Here is a 22,833-nt window from a genome sequence, read left to right as displayed (position 1 = left end):
TAGCAAACTATACAGAACCAATTGTCTTCTCTTTTGTTAAGGGAAATACAGTCTATTATTTATTATCGCGAGGTTATTAGGTACTAATGGGTGATACATGTAGTCCGGGAAAATGAGAGTTATGTTGCCCTATCAGACATCTAACTGTAGGAGTGTTTCGTGATCTATGCTGTCAAATGCTTTCAATAAGTCTAGGTTTGCTGCAATATAGCTATTCGGGTGTTAACACATTCAATTATTTCAGAGAGCGTTTGGTAATGAACCTTTTTCCTGAAGTACAAAAAATCACTCACTAGCAGCGCTAGTAGTTCGGTAGGGACAAATACTGCCTAATCCTCATATAAACATATGGTAAAGTACAATTAAAAAATAATGTTTTCAACAGAAGAAAATATTCCTGGAGCAAAACTAAAATTTGCAACTGTAAAGGATAACAATGTTGTTGTAACATTAAAACGTTGGCTTGCATGCCGTAATTTAAAAGTAACTGGAAAAAAAGTGAATTAATAGACATGTTAGTATACAGACCCTAGTAAATGAGTAGCGGTAGATTCAAACTGTAATAAAATAAATTTAAAATAATTATGAATTTCAGACTTATTTCCGAGTGAAATATGAATCGAATAAATGAAATAAATTTAATTAAATATAATGAATATGATTTACTAAACGATTGAGGTTATATCTCATTCTAATCAATGGTAATTAACTATGAAAAATTTATTATTCATTTCATGTTTAGACCATACATATGAATATTTATTTATTTTTTGCACTGTTAAATCCACTCTACTCGAAGCATGTATCCATTTCTTACATCTAACCTCATTATTATGAGGTTTTATAAATGGTATAAAAAACACGTTTTCTTCCGGATATCAATTATCCAACGTACAATTCGCAAAACAGCAATGCTTTGTTGGTATTATACTAGCACAAAATAATTTTTTATAAGATTTATATTTTTAAATAATAAATTAATATTACGTAAATAACACTGTTTTACATGTGGATAGTTTGTTTGTCCCTACTACTAGTGCTGCCTCTCGTGACATGTTTGCTGTACTATTCTCAGGAAAAAGGCTCATTAGCACGAATCATCGATTTATTTTCAAAATCCATTTTGTGTGTCACTTAATGAATTGTTGCTTTCAGGGAAAGGGTGACAATCTTGCATGCATCCCACCAATAGACCGATACTGGGAACTAGCTCCTCGTCAGTATCGGGATACTCCGTCTGAAATAACCCTGACGACACTTCAGTTGTCGATAGTACTAACAAATATTTATTACATTGATAATCTTGTTGCAATATTTCATTCATCGATATAGTTATGTCTGAAGGAAAAGATTAAAATGCCTGATATCAGAACAATGAGGAGCAGATTCGTATATCCTGAGCATTGTTTTACACAAAAACAACAAATACTTGAGACATGGTTTATTTCATTCATAAAATCGCAGGAATGAAGGGAAGTCCACTTTTCTAAATTATGCAAAATTTATGAATTTTCAGAATTCTACACTAATAATTTTTGTTAACTCAACAATCATTCTGTTTATTTTTTTTATAGAAATGAAATGAGTATATTCAAGAAGAAACTAATTTGCAAAATAGAAGAATACACCCACATCAACCTATTTCCAATGCGAAATTCTACCGTTGAATAATCCAAGTTGACTAACTAGAAATTTTGGAATTGAAATTCGCAGATGAAAGATTTTGAAAGAAACCTTTCACAAAAATTTGGTCGGTACCTATTGTTGAAGAAAGTGACTCCTCTCCAATTATTTCAAAGCTTATAAAAATAACACAAACTGATTAACAGATAACTGAACACCTACTTCTTAAACTTGAAATAATTAGAATGCACAGTTTTGATAAGTTTGTCATCAACTTATGGAATACTTTGCGTGAATAAACTTGAAATCAATATTATTTAGAAAATTATATTGGAATGGATTCAATGATTTCCTTACAAAGTTGATATTGTAATCAGGATTCATCCAGTTACAAAAGAAAACTCGACCATTTTTCTTTTCAATAGGTCATGAAATAAAAGTGAAGGTAATCAAGTATCTCATTTTTAATAACGTAATTGGTTGCATTTTGCAAATTGTATAAGAAAAAAACTTAACAATGAGGGTAGAAATATTTGTATTTAACATGAAAAATGAAAATTTTTACAACAAAATATAGTGTATATAAAGGATTCTTATGTAAAAGTATACCAAAATAAGAGAGTGTAACTTATTCAAAATAGTTGAATCAGAATTCATTCAAAAATATGTTGTTAGGTCTCATTTCAAATAATATGTAGAAGCTCTGAAAGTTTCAAATTTTCATTAGTTGTGCAATATTTTTCAATCGGCTATGAAACAAATATAAAAAATATAAACGGAGTCAAATATAATTAAAAAAAAAAGGTGGTTATGAAGGAAAAAATGAATCATAGGTTAGCATTAAATAATACTGACTTCTCGAAAACCTCAAAGTAGTTATCAACATTTTACACATTTCTTTTCAACCCAGATAATAGTGAATATCATAATGGAGCAAGCCATGTGGAACCCTAGGCAATTATAAACTTTAAGAGAACTTTGTCTTCGCACAAATAATATTTCCTCGTCAATACTGATTTGGTAGAAATATGTTACTTCATATCCGTATTCACCATCACACAAAACCCCTAGATTTCACTTCTGGTCTACATACTAGGGTGTATTACCAATTTTGTACATTTACTCAACACCCTGATGATAAAAGAACCAACAATAATTAAACATTGATCGCTAAGTTAACCTTCTATCACATAGAATGATGCACATAACCGTAAATATCAGTTCCTAAACTGGAGTAGGCATTGGTTAGGGTATTAGAGAAACCTGTGTTAGACAGGAACTGGTTCGCTAGTCGACGAGAGAGCCATTTTAGAGAGGGTGGAGAGGCTACGCTTAGGAAAACCACCTCCACCACTACTCTCAGAAAAGATTTTACGAAAACTGAAACAGATAAAAAATAAATTATCAGGTATCAAGTTCGTGCAAGAAATATATTTCACTTACAACTTCCTAATCCCAGATTCAGATTTTTTCCAGGGCGCATCATCTGGTTCATATGGTAGGGGACCTTGAACTGGTGCATCATCATCTAAAGGCCTGAAAATTAGTTTTTTAATTACCTAATAATTTCATCTGAGAATCATGTTTAGATCTTCATGAAAAATCAGTAGAAGGGTGAGACAAAGTTAGTTACGGTTGAAGTACTTTCATAATGCACTTCTGGTGACGGTCAATCACTTTCTTTTTCAAAGAGTTTTATAATGTCAACAATGCCATGTAGAATATGAGAAAAAATATGAAGATGTCCCAACGCAATTCTCAAAACTTCGGTTGTCATTCCTCTCCATAAAGGCGGCAACAATGAAGATCCAGCAAACTTTAGACCTATATCCCTCATCCCAACCTTAGCAAAAATAATTGAAAAACTGGTAAAAAAAAGAATAATGGAATACTTGACCAGTAATGGGATATTGAGTGCACATTAGGATGGCTTTCAGAATTTTAAGAGTTCAAGTGAAGCTATATCAACACTATTGCAATTGGTGTATAATGAAATGAACAGCGGGAAGCTACTGCAGCAGTGGTTTGAGACTTATCCAAAGCTTTTCACTGTGTCAATCACAGCAGATTGCTTCGGAAAATCATAAGATGTGGTTTTAGGGATAACAGTCATATTTGGATTAGTTCATACCTTTCTGACAGAAAACAAATTGTAAGAACGCCATCTACCTCGGACGTGGGAGAGATAAATTGTGGAGTACCTCAAGGCTCTGTGTTAGGTCCTATACTGTTTCTGTTATACACTAATGATTTGACCAACATATCGATTACAGGAAGATTTACCTTATTTGCTGACAACACCACATTAGTGTGGCATGACAAGGACAAAAACAGATTGCATAACAAAATGTGCCACGACATGAAAAAAGTGAAGAATTGGTTTGACTCGAATTTTCTAACTTTGAATACCAGCAAAATAAATATATTAGCATTCAAGTGTAATATACCTGATATCCCCCTAGACAATAACACAATAAAGAATGACTCTACTTTGAAATTTCTGGGAATTTATTTACATGAAAATTTAAAATTCCCTTGGAATATTGCACACATCAACAATAATTTGGCATCAGGATGTTTTGCACGGAGAAACATCTCCAAGCAAAAACATATTTTTATTTGTTGTCCTAGTTCTTGTCATGTAACCTTTACATATGTATGTATATTTAGTTTATATTTTATTTTAATCATTTATATTTTATACAGGTATACTTCAATCTTATACTTCATGTTTATATTGATATTTATTTATGACATTGTGTTTGTAACAAAAATTTTATTCTCAAACAATAAACCTATCAATCAATCAATCAATAACTCTGGATACTTTACTGATGTGATAAATATATAATGTGTCTAAGATAAGGAGTGCCAGTATAGAAAATCATTTTAATTTGTAAAATAGGCAAAAGTTGCCAAATTTTAGAACTTATTCAAAAAAGCTTTGAAACTTTGTTTTATTATTGGTAATTTCTTCTCGGAGATCAAACGTCTCATTAAAAATCTGTAGACACACCATGAAAAGCAGCAATGAGAAAGTGGTTTTACTATTTAGTATCTCAAAAATTATATCTCCGAAACCAATAAAAAATTCCTGAATTCAAAAAAAATCATTCTAATAAGCTTTAAAATGGTAACTTCTTTCCATTTAAATCAATTTTTGTCGTTCTCATGGTTTCCTCCTTATTTTGGACAGAGAGTTATATTTGAAAGTGGTTCACCACGTTTTTTTTATTGAATGTTTGAGGTTGGAACTTTGTCAAAAAAGTAATAACAGACAAACACAAGAAAGGATAAATGAATGAAGTATTGAAATATTGGGAAAAAATATTCTAAAAGTTAGTAAAAAGTAACAAAAAAATTAATATGAAATAAAATTTATAAGTTGATATTCAAAAAACTGGTAATTAGGTGAAAAGATTTCAAACAACATGCTTTCTTTTAGTCTTTTAGTGGTGACTGGTTTCAAGACTATTTGAAGTCAATTGGGAGCGCTGGGGAATACTGAGGGAGGCTAGAGAATAGCGGGGCATTTTTGGACACAACATAACAAGTTATCTTTTATATTAAATAATGCGACTGCAATATCATCTTTCTAATCTGTTAACATTGTCATTACCATTGTTTATGTTTTAAAAAAACCATGTGGGCTGAAAGTTGGTATTATTGAAAAACAGGCTACCAACATAGCGTTAGAATGCAGAATGGATTACCAACATAAGGAATACCAATTTAATTTCAATGTCTCTCCGAAATGTTGAGGGTTTTTGCATACTTCCTATTAAAACCGTTATTTATTTTATAAGCTGGTAATTATTATAAATAATTTACGGTAGCCGCCTGGTCATTTATTATGATTGTAAATCACAACTTTCATAAAGAAAGATATTGTGTGGCAGTGAGTGGTGACAGTGAGTAGCTCCTACAAAATGTCCTTTAAGTGCTGTAAATCTACCTAAACTTTCTTGAACTCTGTGATTTTTGCTCTCAGTAAAAATGAATTTATGAGAATTTTTCATTGTATCTCAAGTTATGATGTGGGTTGTCAAACATACAGACATGGGGAATTAAAAACTGTAATTTATTCAATATTTGCTTTATCTTGCTGTCTCTTTCTGCACCGTAAGTAGGCAATAAAATGATACCGGAATCCAAAAGAATTGCATTGATGATCCCATGAAAGAAAGTGCGGTTTCAATCTGCCTTAGATCTCATAAGAGGTACTGGCCTGGTGATGGATGTAATGTTAGAACTCTTCGGAAAATGGTGAATACAAAAAAACTCAGGAGGTTTTGAGTTTTCAGGAAGTCATTATAGCCATTTCCCCTGATTCTGCCTTTGTGCCTGCCCTGCTGGGGACCTGATTCGGTCCACAGCAGGGCAGGCACAAAGTATGTGCTCTGCTGTTTCGTCATTTTCCAAACAGAAGCGACACACACTGTCTTCCAACAGTCTAAGTCTCTATATTTGATGATTCAAATGATAGTGACCTGTAAGAAGGCCTGTTAGACATTGTAATTCATCCCTACTGTTGTCCAACAACTGTTTGGTATCAAGCTTCGAAGGGTGAATAAACGCCTTAGAGTGAGCCAATCCTGGAAGATTCTGTTGAGTCTTCTATCGAGGAGAGTCGTTTTTGGCAGTTTACTACCAATTTAGACGTTGCTCGTTAGGAGACAAGATCTTTCAACGTCGCTTGACTGTCAGAGAATATTTTTATTGAATTATGTATGATGTTGTATTCTTACAATCATTTCGCACACAATTCAATAGCGCAAATTTCCTCTTGAAATACAGTCGCATAGGTTCCTAGGCAGGTTGATATCTCGGCCCTGGATATGCGACTGAACCTGAAGGTGTTTTTGATCCATATGTGAACCAACAACCATCTGCTCTTAATATGTCCTTCTCCCGGAGGATCCAGTCCTCGATATTATGGTAGAATGATAATGGGATAGTGATAAAATGATATTATGTGTTACTACGATGAGAAAATTTTTGGGTCACACTGTATGATTTCCAAGCTGAGCCTTTATAAGAGTTTAATGCTGAAAATGTACATGATCTCTCCAATGTGGTACATTGCAATATACTTCCAAGAAAATGTACACTCTTTACCTAATTACGTAAAAAAAATCAAGGATCTCAATATTTTCAGAAGTTACTCCTATACGCTGACTGTTCAAATGTGGTGAATGTTTAAATTTCGCGGGCTAAGTACATTCGATTGGCGATTTTTCATTTTTTTATTTTGTTACATAATTGTATAGAGCTAGTCTGGCGTGGAACTATATACCACTCAGTTGGTTGGCAGCAAGGGTGGTATATATTCCTAAAGTGGGTCGGAGAGAACCACACCCTAAATCGGTACGACTTGAGGGGATACTGGACGGACACATGAGGAGGGTAGCATTATATGCATCTCCCCTGAATAACAACCAGTATGCTTATCAAACCGGCAAATCACAGATTTAGCATTAAACAACCTCGTTGAGAAAATCTCCCAATCCCTTGACAACACGGAGATTGCGATTGCTGTATTTCTTGATATTGAAGGAACTTTTGACAATGCACTATCTATATCTATAGGATTGTCTCTGGCTAGGGAGGGTATAGAATCGACCATAACTGGCTGGATCTATGCCGTGCTAGTAAACAGAATTACAACTACGACTCTTCAAGGCGAGGCCATTAGGTTTAGGGTCATCAGGGGCTGCACTCAAGGTGGGGTACTATCTCCCCTTCTGTGGTCGCTCCTGATGCATAGTCTGCTTGATGCCCTCGACAGAAGAAAAGTTGATCTGCAAGTTTATGCAGATGACCTTGTCACCCTGGCAAGGTCCACGTCGGGAAAGGTATCTTGTAATATCCCCCAAAGCGCGTTGGACGTTATTCACAGTTCGTGCCTTAGGGAGCAGATGTCTGTCAACCCCAGCAAAACTGTGTTAATCCCCTTCACCAAGAGGAGGAAATTGGACGATATAATGCCACTTTCCCTCAATGATGAGTTTATTCCATTTGGAACCGAGGTGAAATATCTTGGCATTATACTTGATAAAAGACTCACCTGGAACGCTCACTTGGAAAAAATTTTACACAAAGCCAGACTGTCTCTATGGACATGTCGAAGGATTTGTGGTAAAATTTGGGGTTTAGGTCCCAAACAAATCCACTGGATTTATGTGATGATTGTTAGACCAATGATCACTTATGGTGCAATTGCCTGGTGGCCGAAGGCTTTACAGAAAACGGCCCAAGCGAAGCTCTCTGGCTTACGGAGACAGGCTTGTCTGGCTATCAGTGGTGCCATCAATACCACACTGTCAGCGGCCATGGAGATCCTTCTATACAGGGTGTTAATTAAGTATGTACCATAAATTTAATAGATGATTTTTTTAGGTAATTTCAAGACGAAATGTTCATATAAGCATGGGCTCGCAAATCCTTCGTTCTCAAGATACAGGGTGTTGAAATAAAAAAAAAGTTATTCGTAAATATCTTAAATATCCTTTACCTAATTTTGTTGTAATTTGGCATTGGTATTTATAACATTAAGGAGCTAATTTAGCCCGAACGTGATTCAATTTATCAAGTCCAGTGGCGTCTCGAGCGGGATTTGAGCGGGATTTTTGACTTTAAAATGTACGCCACTGACTTTTGTGCAATTTTTATTATTTCTGTGGATTAAGCAATTAGAAATACAACTTTTTTGTCTCTTGAATTTTTTTCTTATCTTGCTTAGTTTTCAAGAAAAAAAAGTCGACCTAATTGCATATCCCTGGACCTCACAAGGAATAATATGGGGAATTAAATGTTTCTTTTGGAAATTATCATTTTTACAATTTTTCATTACTAATTATGTAACAATAACAAATATTAAATAACATTAACATCTAGACTAACGAATTGCACTAAATTAAGTGTTGGAAATGGCCTCCTTCGGCTTCAATACAACCGTCTAGCCGCCGCGCCGCATCATTGAATTTCGCACTCTTCTGAAAATACCATAAATAATAATCAAGGGTTGCTTGGAAAACGATTGCAGCATTTAATAAACAACTTGACAGTTGTTGTCAATTTTATAAGCTTTTAATTTATAATTGTTATAAAAAGTGTGTTTAGTGGTTATTTTTCGAACCATTTTTGTAAAACATGGTTCAATTTACTAACGGTGAAATGGCAGATATGTATTTCTGTTATGGAATGGCTCACGGAAACTCGAATGCTGCAAGACGCATTTACCATGAAAGATTTCCTCAGCGTGTAGAAGAACTTTTGTACGTCTCCTAACACGACTTTCTGAAACAGGCAGCTTTGAAAGATCGACGGTTGTCATTGGGAGGCCTGCAATGGTACGAACAGTTCAAATTGAAGAAGCTGTTTTAAATGAGATTGAAGTAAATCCTCATACCAGTACTCGGAAAATATCTGAAGAACTGAATATTACCCATGTTACAGTGTAGCAGATTTTAAGAGCCCAGCAGACTACCTTTTTCTAATTGGTTACGCGGTAAAGTAAGAAGAAATCCAGGTTTCCTAAGTCGAATATTGTTTATAGATGAACCTTGTTTTTTTCGCAATTCAATTATTAACTTCCACAACAATCACATGGCCACATGGCCACCTCGCTCGCCCGAAATGAATCCCTTAGATTATTTTCTCTGGGGACACCTTAAAACGTTGGTATACAAACTACTATTCAAAGTGAAGAGGATTTACGGAATAAAATCATTAATTCATGTGACATAATAAAAAATACGCCAGATATTTTCAGAATTGTGTGAAATTCAATGATGCGGCAGCTAGACGGTTGTATTAAAGCCGAAGGAGGCCATTTCCAACACTTAATTTAGTGCAATTCGTTAGTCTAGATGTTAATGTTATTTAATATTTGTTGTTATTGTTACATAATTAGTAATGAAAAATTGTAAAAATAATAATTTCCAAAAGAAACATTTAATTCCCCATATTATTCCTTGTGAGGTCCAGGGATATGCAATAAGGTCGACTTTTTTTTTCTTAAAAACTAAGCAAGATAAGAAAAAAATTCAAGAGACAAAAAAGTTGTATTTCTAATTGCTTAATCCACAGAAATAATAAAAATTGCACAAAAGTTAGTGGCGTACATTTTTAAATCAAAAATATTAGTTCAAATCCCGCTCGAGACGCCACTGGACTTAATAAATTGAATCACGTTCAGGCTAAATTAGCTCCTTAATGTTATAAATACCATTGCCAAATTACAACAAAATTAGGTAAAGGATATTTGAGATATTTACAAATAACCTTTTTTTTTATTTTAATACCCTCTATCTTGAGAACGAAGGATTTGCGGACCCATGTTTATATGAACATTTCATCTTAAAATTACCTAAATGTTAAATTTATGGTACATACTTAATTAACACCCTGTATCTACCTCCTTTCCACATTTTTCTGGAGAGAGAGGCTAGATGGACTGCATACAGACTTGTGCACATTGCCAATTGCACAAATCAATTTAATGCAGAGTGCAACAGACTGTTGGTTGACACTGGAAGTCACAGCATTCTGTAAATGACCTCTGACTTTATGCCTCCAACTGTCAACAACGAACTGCAGCTACGAAGAGCAGATAGTTGTTGGTTCATAGATGGATCAAAAACACATTCCAGTTCTGGTGGAGGTGTTTTTAGTCACAGACCCAGGACAGAGATATCTACCTGCGTAGGAGTTTATACGACTGTATTTCAAGCGGAAATTTACGCTATTGAATTATGTGCGGAGAGATTGGATAAATCCAACCTGACACACAAGTCAATCAAAATATTCTCGGATAATCAAGCGGCGTTGGTAGCTCTTGGCTCTTACTGAGCAATGTCTAAATTGGTAGCAAATTGACAAAAACGACACTCCTCGATAGGAAGACTCAACAGATTGTCTCTGGTCTGGATTCTTGGCCATACTGGCGTGGAAGGCAACGAAGCTGCTGACTCTCTTGCAAAGGAGGGTGCTGCAAGCAGCTTCATCGCAGCTTACCTGTCATTAGCATCGCTTTGGGCTTTCTAAACACAGATTGATTACCTGGATGGCAAGAAGATTTATGGACTTCTGCCAGAATCTTCCAGGATTGGCCGACTCCAAGGCGTTTATTTACCCTTCGAAGCTTGATACCAAACAGATATTGGACTACAGTAGGGATGAACTACGATGTCTAACAGACCTTCTTACAAGTCACTGTCATTTGAATCGTCATATGCAGACTTGTACTGTCGGAAGACAGTGTGTGTCGCCTCTGTTTGGAAAATGATAAAACAGCAGAGCATTTACTTTGTGCCTGCCCCGCTCCGCAGAGCTGTACTCTTACCATCTGACCTGAAAGACCACTCACCATACAAACTAATCGGCTTCGTTAAGAAGCAGGGTTTATTTGGCCCAGTGTGAATAGGTGTAAGCCACAATAAACCCTTATGGGTTGCGGTGGAGGTTCGAATAGACCCACCCACTTTAGACCTAACCTAACCTAGATGTGTTTTGCGTGATCGGCAATCTTCTGCTATCGAAAAGAGTGGATCAAATAATTTGCATCAAATGCTGTGTAAAAAATAGAATAAAGTACTAAAAAATATTTTATATTTACAAGTGGTACAATATTTTCACTCAAGCTTATGCCACAGTACATCAAAAACCGATGAAAATGTTGAGAAAATAAAAAAATTGTTATGGAGAATCGTCGAATCACTATTAGAGAAGTTGCTAAGCATATTGGTTGGCTCATGCTATGCAGTTTTTTCTAAAATTTTGGGCATGAAGCATGTGACACTGAAGTTTGTTCCAAAATTGCTGAAAAACCCGTCGTTGCATAAACATCACTCAAGAATTGTTGAATGAAGTCAAAGGCGATCCAGATTTGCTTAAAAGGGTCATAACTGGTGACGAATCATGAGTATATGGTTATGATATCGAAACCAAAATCCGCTCGTCCCAATAGATGAACTCTGGGGAGCCAAGACCAAAAAAAGCGCGCCAAGTTCGATCAAATGTCAAGGTTTCGCTTACTGTTTTCTCTGGTTATCATGGGGTAGTGCATCAGGAGTTCTTGCTACATGGTCGTATGACCAATAAAGAGTATTATCTTGAAGTTATGCGCCGCTTGCAAGAAGTAATACGGAGAAAACGTCCTGTATTGTGGAAAATAATGCATGGCTTTTGTGTCACGATAATTTCACCTGCTCGTCATTGCATGTTCGTGATTTTTTGGCCAAAAACAATACCGTATTCACCAGATTTGGCCCCCTGAGACATTTTTCTGTCCCCAAGATTGAACAGACTCATAAAAGGACGGCGTTTTGCGACGATTGAGGAGATACAAACTGAATCGCTGAGAGAGCTCAAGGACATACCAAAAAGTGCATATTAGAATTGCTTTAAGGATCGGAAAAAACGCACAAGTGTATTGTATCTGAGGAGGACTACTTTGAAAATAGAAATAGATGAATACATATTTTTTTGAGGTAAGTGAAAATTCACATTTTATATTTTGAACAGAGTAATATATAAGCATAGCAAGCGTATCAATTAGATTGATGTTATTAACACTGGTCTAGTGACTGTTCACATTCTTTTTTGAGTATCATATTTGAAATAAATCATGTCTAGAAAAAAAAATGTAAACTACAAATCCTCAATGTAGATTTAAATATTGATTTGAAATTAATTTTTTTATTCTTTTAGTAAAACATCACTTTCATATACTCCATGATAAATCTAACAGAGAATAACAAAAAAAAAATAAATTAATGAAAACTATGAAAAAAAACTTTGTATTTCTCATTTTATGAAAAATTTAAAACACTTTTTTAAAATCGTCATTTGCTTAAACCACAATGACAAAAATGGTTACTTATGAATAAAAAAATTGTTTTGAGTTAAGAGAGTGATTAAAAAACTAAATAAAAAAAAATATAACCAACTTACGGACTTTCAGAACGTGGAGGACTAGGCGTAGGAGCCTTATGTGGTCTAACTAAATTATCACAGGTTGTTTCAATTTTGTCCATTAAAGGAAGAAGATTTTTTAAGCTATTAAAATAAAAAAATAATGAAAAGAAATCAAAGCACTAAGATTATTCTTTTTCAATGATAACTTACGTTTCTGCTTTATTTTTAGGTCGATAGATCTCTAGCTCATCTTCTAAATCACTTACTCTAGCTTTAAGTTCATTACGTTCATGTAAAATATCTTTGAGCTCTTGTGTTGTGAATCTTGGTCTGTTTGGATCATCCAAATCATATACAGCTTTGTTACTTGGTAGTGTAAGATCGCACTGAAATGATCAAATAATATTCCAATCAACAAAAATCTATAAATCAAAACAAAACATTACTTTCACAAGATCCTCATTTTCCTTTTGAGCGAGTCCCAACCTCTGCCTTAATGCTGATATGTCTCTCTGTTGGTCCTGTAGTTGCACAAGAAAATCTGCTCTTTCATCACAAAGTGTTCGGACTTGCGTCTGCATAGATTTATGTTTTCTTCTTAATTCTCTGCTTGTATTAGTAAGTCTTTCCACTTGGGTTTTCAACTGTCAAAAACAGCAATACATTAAAACCTAAGGCAAATAAATGCATGAAGGCTGTTCAAAAAGTAGACAAGATTGAAATGCTCTACAATAAGATACGCATTTAGTTTTTTATATCTACATGCTTTTCTTAAGTCCAACGGTTTTTGCCTGATTTAAAACACTAATGCTCGATCATCTTTCTTGAGTTCTTTACCGTATGCATTATAGCGTTGATGACCTCATGATTGGTCTAAAAAACTAGACCCTTGAGCGGAAACTGAGAAACAGGCAGAATTAACAATGGATAAAGTCTAGACTGTATAGTAGGTAAAGTATAATAGGGTACAATACATAGGATCGCACATTGGGAAATCGATTATGATAACATTAGATGTATTCTCTCTCTGTACCCTTCTCAAGCACTTTATACCACTTGCAAGTCATCTGATTAATGACATCTTCACTACATCATAGTTAATAATTTCTATCCGTCTTGATTAACATTTCAAAGTAACCACTATGATATCTCTATTGAACGATATGGGGAGGTTTTGATAGTGCTTTGTATGTATATATTACTATTAATGTAAGTTACAAAAAGGATTTGAAGCTCTATAACTTCTGTTTAATTATCTGCGAGCGCTTTCGACAGCTGGTCGTGCTGTCATCCTCTAGGCCCTATTCTACTAGAGTAGGGCCTACTCTACTAGAGTAGGGCCTACTCTAGTAGAGTAGGGCCTACTAGAGAGAGTCTCCAATTAGGAGGATGGCTCTTTTCTGAATGGAATTCAGCAGCTTCAAGGTATGCTTGAAGACGGAGCTCCTTACATGGGAACAATACTCCAAAGAAGGTCTGATCTGAGCTTTATAAAGAATCAAAAGTTGCTGAGGTGTGTACAGTTTTCTGATTCGGAACAGTATTCCAAGCTTTTAAGAAGCAGCATTTGCAATTTCAGCGACATGATTGTGCCAAAACATATTGGTGTCCATTTCAACGCCAAGCAGAAAGCAGAATTGTCTGTCCTGACATTATTATATCCGATTCAGAAATATTATCTTTTTGGAGGAAACCGATGCCTGGGTTTTTATGGCATAGAATTGAACCTGGTTACTTTCATCCCAATTCGGAATAACTCCCAAATCCTCATAAAGATATGCAACCTCCTGCTGCCGGTGAATCCACAGCTGATGTCCTGGAATCCAAATGGAACAAGTGTGCTGTCGTCAGCAAAGCAATATAGTGTCCGACCGAAAGTTCGGTTTCGGTTTAGTTTCGGCAAAAAAACGGGTTTCGGTTTAGTTTCGGTTTCGGCGGCAAACCTGCCGAAACTACGACGGAAACCGAAACTGCATTCGAGAGTTCCCGCGCTGTGATCGGTCATGTTCGGCGCGTTGAATTTCATACAAGCGACGAAGAAATTTTGCCGCGTCCACGTTCCTAATCATGTCGTGACTTACTTTGTTTATTACATAAATATTAAGTACCTATTGTGATATTAGGTAACAACTTAAATAAGTAATTTTATGTTTAATATTTTTGAAAAACCATCAATAATATTCAAAAGAAGGATCTACACCTACTCAAATAAACACCTCACGTATTTTAAGTATTTTTTTCTACACCTGTACTCTAACAATACACTTATATGACCATAATCCGTTTCATAATGATATCCATTATGATACAGATTTTTCATAATGATACAGATTATCAACCAATAGAAACCCATAATTTTTCAATCAAGAATCCTGTTCCTTTGTTTGTCCTAGATTCTAACTTAAGTAACTAATTGCTTTATTTGTCAAAATCAGTTTTCATATTACCTACCTATATTATCAAAATGTCTGAAAACAGCGATATAGAAGGAATACCATCGACTCCAATATTTTTAAAAGATCAGATTAATTACAGTTGTTATATTCAATATAAATATAATTAGAATCTTTATAGTTTTCATGAATCCATGATAATACCATTAAGTTTGTGTTTTTTTAAAAAAATATGAGTTAATTACTGTAAATGTGTTCAATACAAATATAATATTTATATTTTTCATTATTTATCGGGTTTAGAAAAAATAGCGTATGCAACTCTCATGTAATGGTTATTAATACACTCGCATATACCATACAAAACTCGCCTTCGGCTCGTTTCGTATCCCGGTTAATGCTCGTGTCTTAATAACCATCATTACATGATCGTTGCATAACATACTATTAAGGTGCAAGTAATATTTTTTCTTAAACAAGGGTTTGTTATGTTGATTATCAATAAGTAAAAATGTTGAAGACTGCATAACGTTGTGATTTAAATATTAAAAAATAGAGACTGACTCAAAATATAATCCTTGTAAGGAAGTTTCGGTTTCGGCCGAAACTGAGACCGTCGCCGAAATTCGTTTTCGGTTTCGGTCGTAAAAACCACTTTCGGTCGGACACTAAAGCAATATATTGGATTCTTGTTTTTTTCCAATAAATCATTGATATACAATAAAAAGAGTGTTGGAGACAATATAGATCCCTGGGAAACACCAGCGTTGATAGTGAAAGTATTCGAGAGATATCCATCGACGGCCATTTGCAGGGAACGTTTTTTTAGAAAGCTGGAGAGTTATACACAGAAATGATCCGAAAAACCATAGCCTCGAAGTTTAGCCAGCAAACCCCCATGCCATGAAAGATTTTTCTTGCCCTTTTTGGGAATAGGCTGAACGCGAGCAATCTTCCAACAAGAAGGAAAAACATCTTCCTTGTAAGACACGTTGAAAAGTCTGCAAAATAATGGTGTAAGTCCATTTGTGCACTTTTCAAGTACGATGACGGGCACTTCATCAGGACCAGACGTCTTGTTGATATCGAGCTGTTTCAAAATTCGCCAGACCAGACATCGAAAAGTAGTCTGCGGCATTGTGAACTCTGGTGTGGGAATAGTGGGTGATGCCTTTCCCAGAAAATCAACTGTGGAGTGGACGCAAGATGTTCAGCTATTAAATTTGCTTTTTCTATGGCTGTTGATGCATTTGAACACTTGACAAATCCTAAACCTTTCTTCGATGTTCCCGACTATCAAGCAAAGCAATATATTGGATTCTTGTTTTTTTCCAATAAATCATTGATATACAATAAAAAGAGTGTTGGAGACAAAATGTTATTAGAAAAATCTGGCAATAAATGAACATAAAGCGTCTTTTCACTTTTAATATTTATTTGTCAGTGAGCAGCTGACCTGATTTAAATTCGAGAATTACTTTACTGGTCTATCTATAATTTAGTATTAACTACTCTGGAATTCAATGCTGGCATCAAAAAACAACGCAATTTTTATTTCTTTGATAGTTTTCAGAAATTTATTTATCTACATTTAGAACCTCACATATTTTGACCGTGACTTTTATGGGTTATCATTTTGCTTAATGAGTATTGGTAATTGAACTTTATTATAAAAATGGTGGCTAAAGCACAATTGTTCAACTGAAAGTACGTGGTCGAACTAGTAGCCAAATTTAGAGACAGGATCGGTGGAAAATTAAATAATGAACTCCCCAAATGAAATAATAGGGAATGAAGCTATGGAACTTGCTCTGTTCAGCCACAACACTATCAATTCTAGGTTAAGTACCAGGTAATTATCTACAATTACTGAAATACCATAAATTCCAATCCTATAAAATTTATTTTGAACACAAATTTCACGTGTTGCGTTTTTGTAAAACTATTTAGTGATAATCTCACTATCTTTACAAATCATTCTATCTTTACAAAAAGGAAATTACATATTTATGAAAAATGAACTCACATTATCTACGTCAGTATTCTTTTCCAGCAACATTTTTTCTTTCAATCTGATTTCATCTCTTTGTTTTTCTAAAGAATCTTTCAATTTTTGTAAAATGTCGCCATCTGCTGAGGGTGTCAATTGGGAGAGAGTGTAATTCGGACTTTGTTCTTTCATTAATTTTTTATTCTCTTCTTGCAATCTTGCCACCATGCCAACTAGATCTTTGCTTTCAGATCGCCACTGCTCCTCAATAATCTCCAATTCCTAAAAGAGAAATAATTGAATGTGGTAAACCGAGAGTTTTTTGTTTTTATGTTCAAATCAATTTCGGTTTTTAGTAGTTTTGTGGAACTCCTTCTCTAAAAATGGGTTTTTCCACTTTGTGTAGTTTCTAGAATTTTATGCCCATCTGCCTCTTCTACAACGTCAATGAATAACCCCCCGAACACTCTGGAGGAGTTTTTTAGATATTAGAGTAAGTTTTCGTTTCATCATCATTGAAAGTCCACGTTAAAGTTTCTGAAATTAACTGTTCATCAATAAAAAAAAGTCCAAGTCAAGAAAAATCCGTCTATACAAAATTTGTTTTATTGAAAGGTCAGATTCAAAATTTATGCATAAACAATGACAATTTTCAAAACGTAAGTAATTGAGATATGAATATCTACTCGAGGAAATTTGTCGAAATATATTTGTCTACAAAGTAAACAAATCAAATCCAATAAATTTTGTAAAAAGTAGTATGTTTCTGCAAGTTTTGTTGATTGGCTCGCAATTGTTACACACTATATTCAAACAAACTAATGTAAATTGTTTTTATGAAAAGAATTGAGAAAGTTGTTCTTGAAAAACTTCACAAATTCTAAGTTTTATTGTTACAAAAAGGATATTCACTGTATTCTAATGAAAGCATTGTTTTTCCGCAAAAGGGTAATTTCTGCAGTAGAAATCATAACTTTTCAAGAAAATCATGTTCACTTTGACAAAAATCAATATGAGTCTATCAATAATTGGTACAGAAACATTTTCAAAAATATCCCAATTCCAAATGATCAAGAAATAGATGAAGATTTATATTATAACATCAACAGTGAGGGAAAAAATACAGCCCCAGGAATAGATAATATATCTAGGAGAATAGTACGAGCCCTAGAATCAGACATACACAAACATATCATCTCTATCTATGAATATTGTTTGAACAATCATTACTATCCTACAGCCTGGAAAGAAGGATTAATAATTGTCATTCCAAAGTCCAATACAGACCATTCACAGACCTGCAACTACAGACCCATTACTCTCCTTTCAGTGTTAGGAAAAAACTTTGAGAAAATCATCAAATATCAACTCAGTGAACATATTAATATACCAATGTATCAATTTGGTTTTAGAGAAAGTAGAAATACAATCCACCCTACAGTAATTGCAACATCTTACGTACAAACAGCATGCATCACTAACCTACACTCTGCGGCACTATTTTTGGATATCAATAAAGCTTTTGATAGCGTTTGGTATGAAGGTATAAACTTCACGAATTGAACACCCTTATCCATCTTCTCTGTATAATAAAACAATATTTTGAGAACCGTAAGAGTCAGAAATTCATTCTCCAAAAAATTTGCTCTCCAATAAGGAGTTCCACAAGGCTCTCCGTTATCTCCAATTCTCATGGAACACAAGAATGAATTTAATGAAAACCTTTACATCTTACAGTATGCAGATGACACTGCCTTAGTTTCACACAACCGCACGCTAGCACTCACAATAGAGGAACTGCAAAATCACGTCGACAGGATAACGCTCTGGTTCAATAAGTGGAGATTGAGACCAAACCCGAAAAAATCACAATTCATAATTTTTCATCACAACCCTTCCGAGACGTTACCCACAATAAACATCAACAACGAAATGGTAAGAAGCAGGCAATCAGTAATATACTTGGGACTTAACATTGACCACAAAATCAACTTGAACAGCCATACAAAAATGATTGAAAAGAGATGCATCAATAGAGAAAAACACTTTCGGAGTCTAACATAAAAGTGGAATCAACATTAAAACTGCAACTAAAATTTATAAAATGATCTGTCGTCCACTTCTCGAATATGCACATGTAATTTATTCAAGTTCTTGTAATCCTGCATTAAATAATATCCAAACAGCTTAAACATCTACACTAAGGAGTATTACCAAAATGCGTCACCCTCAGAACATACTACACAATCCCTCAAACTCACTGCTTTATAGAACTACAAAAGTGAAACCTGTAAAGGAGAGACTATCAGACCTAAGAAACCCCTTTGCCAAAAATGAAACTAACTTGGCGACCCTACAGGCATTACGTAGGGAAAGAGCTGAAGGACAACCATCCAAATTCAAATACCCAGAAAAAACTATTTTGGAAAACATCAAATCACCCTCATAATTAATTTTTTTTGTCAGAAATATAATGTACCTCAAATCTATTATGTAAGCATATGTAAAAATTGCAAATATTTAAAAATTGTACACTGGCTGAAGGCCTTCCATCGATAGCCCTTTGGTATTCACCAATAAATGACATTTATTATTATTATTATAACTTTTCAGTAGGTCGGTAGCCGGTCGATTCGACGTGCTTTGTTCACTCATTCAATCGACCGCTGTGTGAGTCGGTGGTTTAAGTCGCAGGCTGAACGATTAATTTTCACTTATTATCGTCGAACTTGTGTTAGGAATCACACGTTAAAAGGTAAGACCTCGTTAGTCCTTAGCTCGCACAAGTTTCGACTTCTGAGGGTTGTCATTCGTAGGGGTACAACAACTGATTAACGAAAAAAACATTAATTTTATTTTTAACATCCAAGAGCAGACTGCGCTGTTTCGATCTGCCAAGCTCTCATCACTCGTGCTAGGCTAAATCTTTCAATTGTCCAGAAAACTCCTCTAATAACAAAGATAAATTATTATTATTATTAATACTCTTTATTAGCAAATAATGCTGTTCATAGTACAGTCAGTCACTTATAAAATACAAAACAATAAAAAATATATATAAAGTTGGAGACAAGTCACATTTTAAGAACAAGAAACTAGAAAACAAGACGAATTATTGATGACAATTACTTGAAATATATTTACAATTCATTTTCTTTTGAATGAATTTAAAGAATCACAGCTTTTTATATGACTTGGCAAATTATTAAATGCAATCAGACGAGAACTATACAACGAGTCACAACCTATATGATCTCTGTTGATATAAAAATTTCCTATTCTAATTCTAGTGGAGTGTGTATGAATACTACTTGTGTAGGTTAACTGATCGCTCAGAGAATTTGGCAACATATTGTGTTTAATTTTAAATATAAATATTAGCATATTCAGTGTTATCCTTTGTTTAGCAGACATAAGAGACAGTGTTTCCAACATGTATTCTACAGATGTGCTTTATTACAACTTAATATTGCCCTCATGGATCTGTTTAGATTTTAATTGCTCACAAAATAGAGTAATGTACTGTAATAGTCAAAGTGGGGTGCTATTATTGATTTATAAATTGTTAATTTTGTATATTCACTTATTTTATTTTTCAGTCTATATAAAAGTAGAATTTTTGTGGCTATTTTCTTCTGAATATAACTACAGTGCGCATTAAGGTTCACTTCTTGATCTAATTACCACTCCCAGATATTTAAAAGTTGTTACCCTTTCAATGATGACATTATCAATATAAAGATTCAATGACAGCTGTTCATCTTGCAGTTGTCTTAAACGATATTTGCTACCTATTAACATGCATTTTGCTTTATTAACATTTAACTTGAGGCCGTTGTCACATAACCACTCATTTATATTTAATAGTTCCTCATTCAAACATTCTGAGATTTCATTAGTTGTCCCAGAGCAGTACAACATAGCAAACAGTTTTATCTTACACCTTTTAACATGTATCATTTATGTACAGCAAGAATAGCAGTGGACCCAATACTGACCCTTGAGGGACTCCAGATATTACATTTAAAGTATTGGATGTCACTTGATTATATTTAACTAGCTATGTAACTAGAGTTACAATAAACATTATTTTTGAACAATATCATTTAAAAAAAAGCTAAATATACAAAAAAATTGACATCATTATTAAAGTCATTCAAATTTACATGTGCTTAGACATCAAAATTTTCTAGAATATTGGCAGGTTATATTTATTGAATACCTAAAAAATAATTTTATGAATGAGTTAGTTACCTGTGAAGATGATTTTCACATTTTCATTGAAGTCTGAATCATGGAAATCAAGCAATTAAACAAAAACGTTTCTTGAGGTTTTTTTAGGTACTACAGCTCCTGACTTTTTTAGATTTGGTTTTCACAACAATAATGATTTTTCCAGATGCTTTGGGTGCACTGTGTGCTTCAATTTTTTTTTCTATGGTGATTAATTCTTTCCCCATTTTTCATTTCAAAGATTCTTCGATAAATAGCTCTAAAGTATACGAGATAATTATGAAAATTGTAGCCTAACCTAGAACCTTTCTTTGTTTGTAGATCAGGAAATGATTTATTCAAGAAAGGTGTCATATTTATGACCAAGCATTCTACCTATTTGTACATTTTATGCATAATTGTACATATATTAAATAATTATTCATTTATCAGTATCATAAAATATAGGGCGACTATTATAATCTGATAAAAAGAAGTGGATAAATTTATTGAAATGTACTGTAATAAGTACATGTAATTGTTAAAAAATTATATGACTAACCCTCTCAAATTTTTTTCTGTACTCAGCTTTCTCCAGTTTATCATTTTCCAATTGAGATATTTTGGCTTGAAGTTCATGTAGCAAGGAATTTTCCCTTTCATTCTTTGTAGCTAAGTTTTCAAGTAATTCGAGAGCGTTTATAACTTTCGGCATTAGAGAAGTTACCGCATCAGCTCCGAATATGTCTATAATTTTTTCACATTCTTTTCCAATATCTGAAGCAATATCATAAACGTCCACCACAGTCACATCCCCTGAAATGTCACTCATATCTTCCATTTTTTCGAAATTGAATGAGTAGTTAATGCGCGGCATTAATTGCCAATTGACTACTTTTGACTATACAATCATACAATTAATAATACACTATAACCACTTCCGATTTCAATATATTAGTTGAAGTGTCATCCTTTAAATATTCGAAGATTCAATAAATATTCAATTTCGACTTGACGTCACAAAAAACATTTTAAAATTTTTTCGTCTTCTCTAAATTCTCTTCCAAGTATATGATGCCACAAAACACTGAAATATGTCTGTAATCTGTGAATGAAACTGAATATGGTTGTGAATAAGCTGATCAGAGGAAAATATAAAGATACCTTTCCATTATTTTTTATTTGGTGAAATCAGATCGAATGTTATAAGAACTAATCGGACTCGATCGTCTTTAATGTTTTCGACTTCCGATTGGTTTTAATAGTATTTTGTTAGTGCTTAGAAACGTTTAATAACACCTTTTTGTCCACTTTTGAATTCATTGAAATTTTGAAGTTTATTCGCGATTTTAGGGCAAATGATCCACTGGATTTTATTTTCAGTGCCTGTATCCTGTAAGTGATATTGCGGACATCCGCAGACATAGATGTCTTGAAAGCTTGAAGCAAGGAATAGGCTATATGGCAATTTTTTTAGATAGGCATTCAAAAAACAATTATAGGCAGTGGCGGTACCAGATGTTGCGAGGCCCTGTGTGGTATAAGATATGTGAGGCCCTATTTGAACGTTTATTTTTTCACAATGTTTTTTTTCTTGTTTATGTTACGAATACATGTAGGCTTATGAACACTGTAAGCTTCAAAACATGAAGATTTATTTTGTGATTCAATGTTGGCACAGTGAAAAGGAATAAA

At 34.0% G+C, this 22,833-nt stretch overlaps 1 protein-coding gene across 2 annotated transcripts; it reads right to left on the bottom strand.

Moving 5' to 3' along the window:
* Window positions 1-2,141: 2,141 nt before the first annotated feature.
* On the bottom strand, window positions 2,142-22,185 carry Rilpl (Rab interacting lysosomal protein like). 2 transcript variants are annotated; one of them, XM_074170669.1, is made up of 7 exons: window positions 21,701-22,183; window positions 16,963-17,208; window positions 12,990-13,187; window positions 12,754-12,929; window positions 12,580-12,684; window positions 3,067-3,159; window positions 2,142-3,003 (listed from the first exon to the last, which is right to left on the bottom strand). In XM_074170669.1, the coding sequence occupies exons 1-7, from the start codon at window positions 22,013-22,015 to the stop codon at window positions 2,892-2,894; spliced, it is 1,245 nt and encodes a 414-aa protein (XP_074026770.1). In that variant the 5' UTR covers window positions 22,016-22,183; the 3' UTR covers window positions 2,142-2,891. The 2 variants fall into 2 exon arrangements, with proteins under 2 accessions (XP_074026770.1, XP_074026771.1); XM_074170670.1 differs by lacking the exon at window positions 12,580-12,684 and having other exon boundaries at window positions 21,701-22,185.
* Window positions 22,186-22,833: the final 648 nt, after the last annotated feature.

The sequence above is a fragment of the Leptinotarsa decemlineata genome, unplaced genomic scaffold, assembly GCF_025532065.1.
Source record: "Leptinotarsa decemlineata unplaced genomic scaffold, Ldec_3_MD MMD2_P_RNA_scaffold_9, whole genome shotgun sequence".
Lineage (NCBI taxonomy): Eukaryota > Metazoa > Arthropoda > Insecta > Coleoptera > Chrysomelidae > Leptinotarsa > Leptinotarsa decemlineata.
Note: the sequence above shows the minus strand (reverse complement) of the source record. Positions and strands in the feature narration are given on the sequence as shown.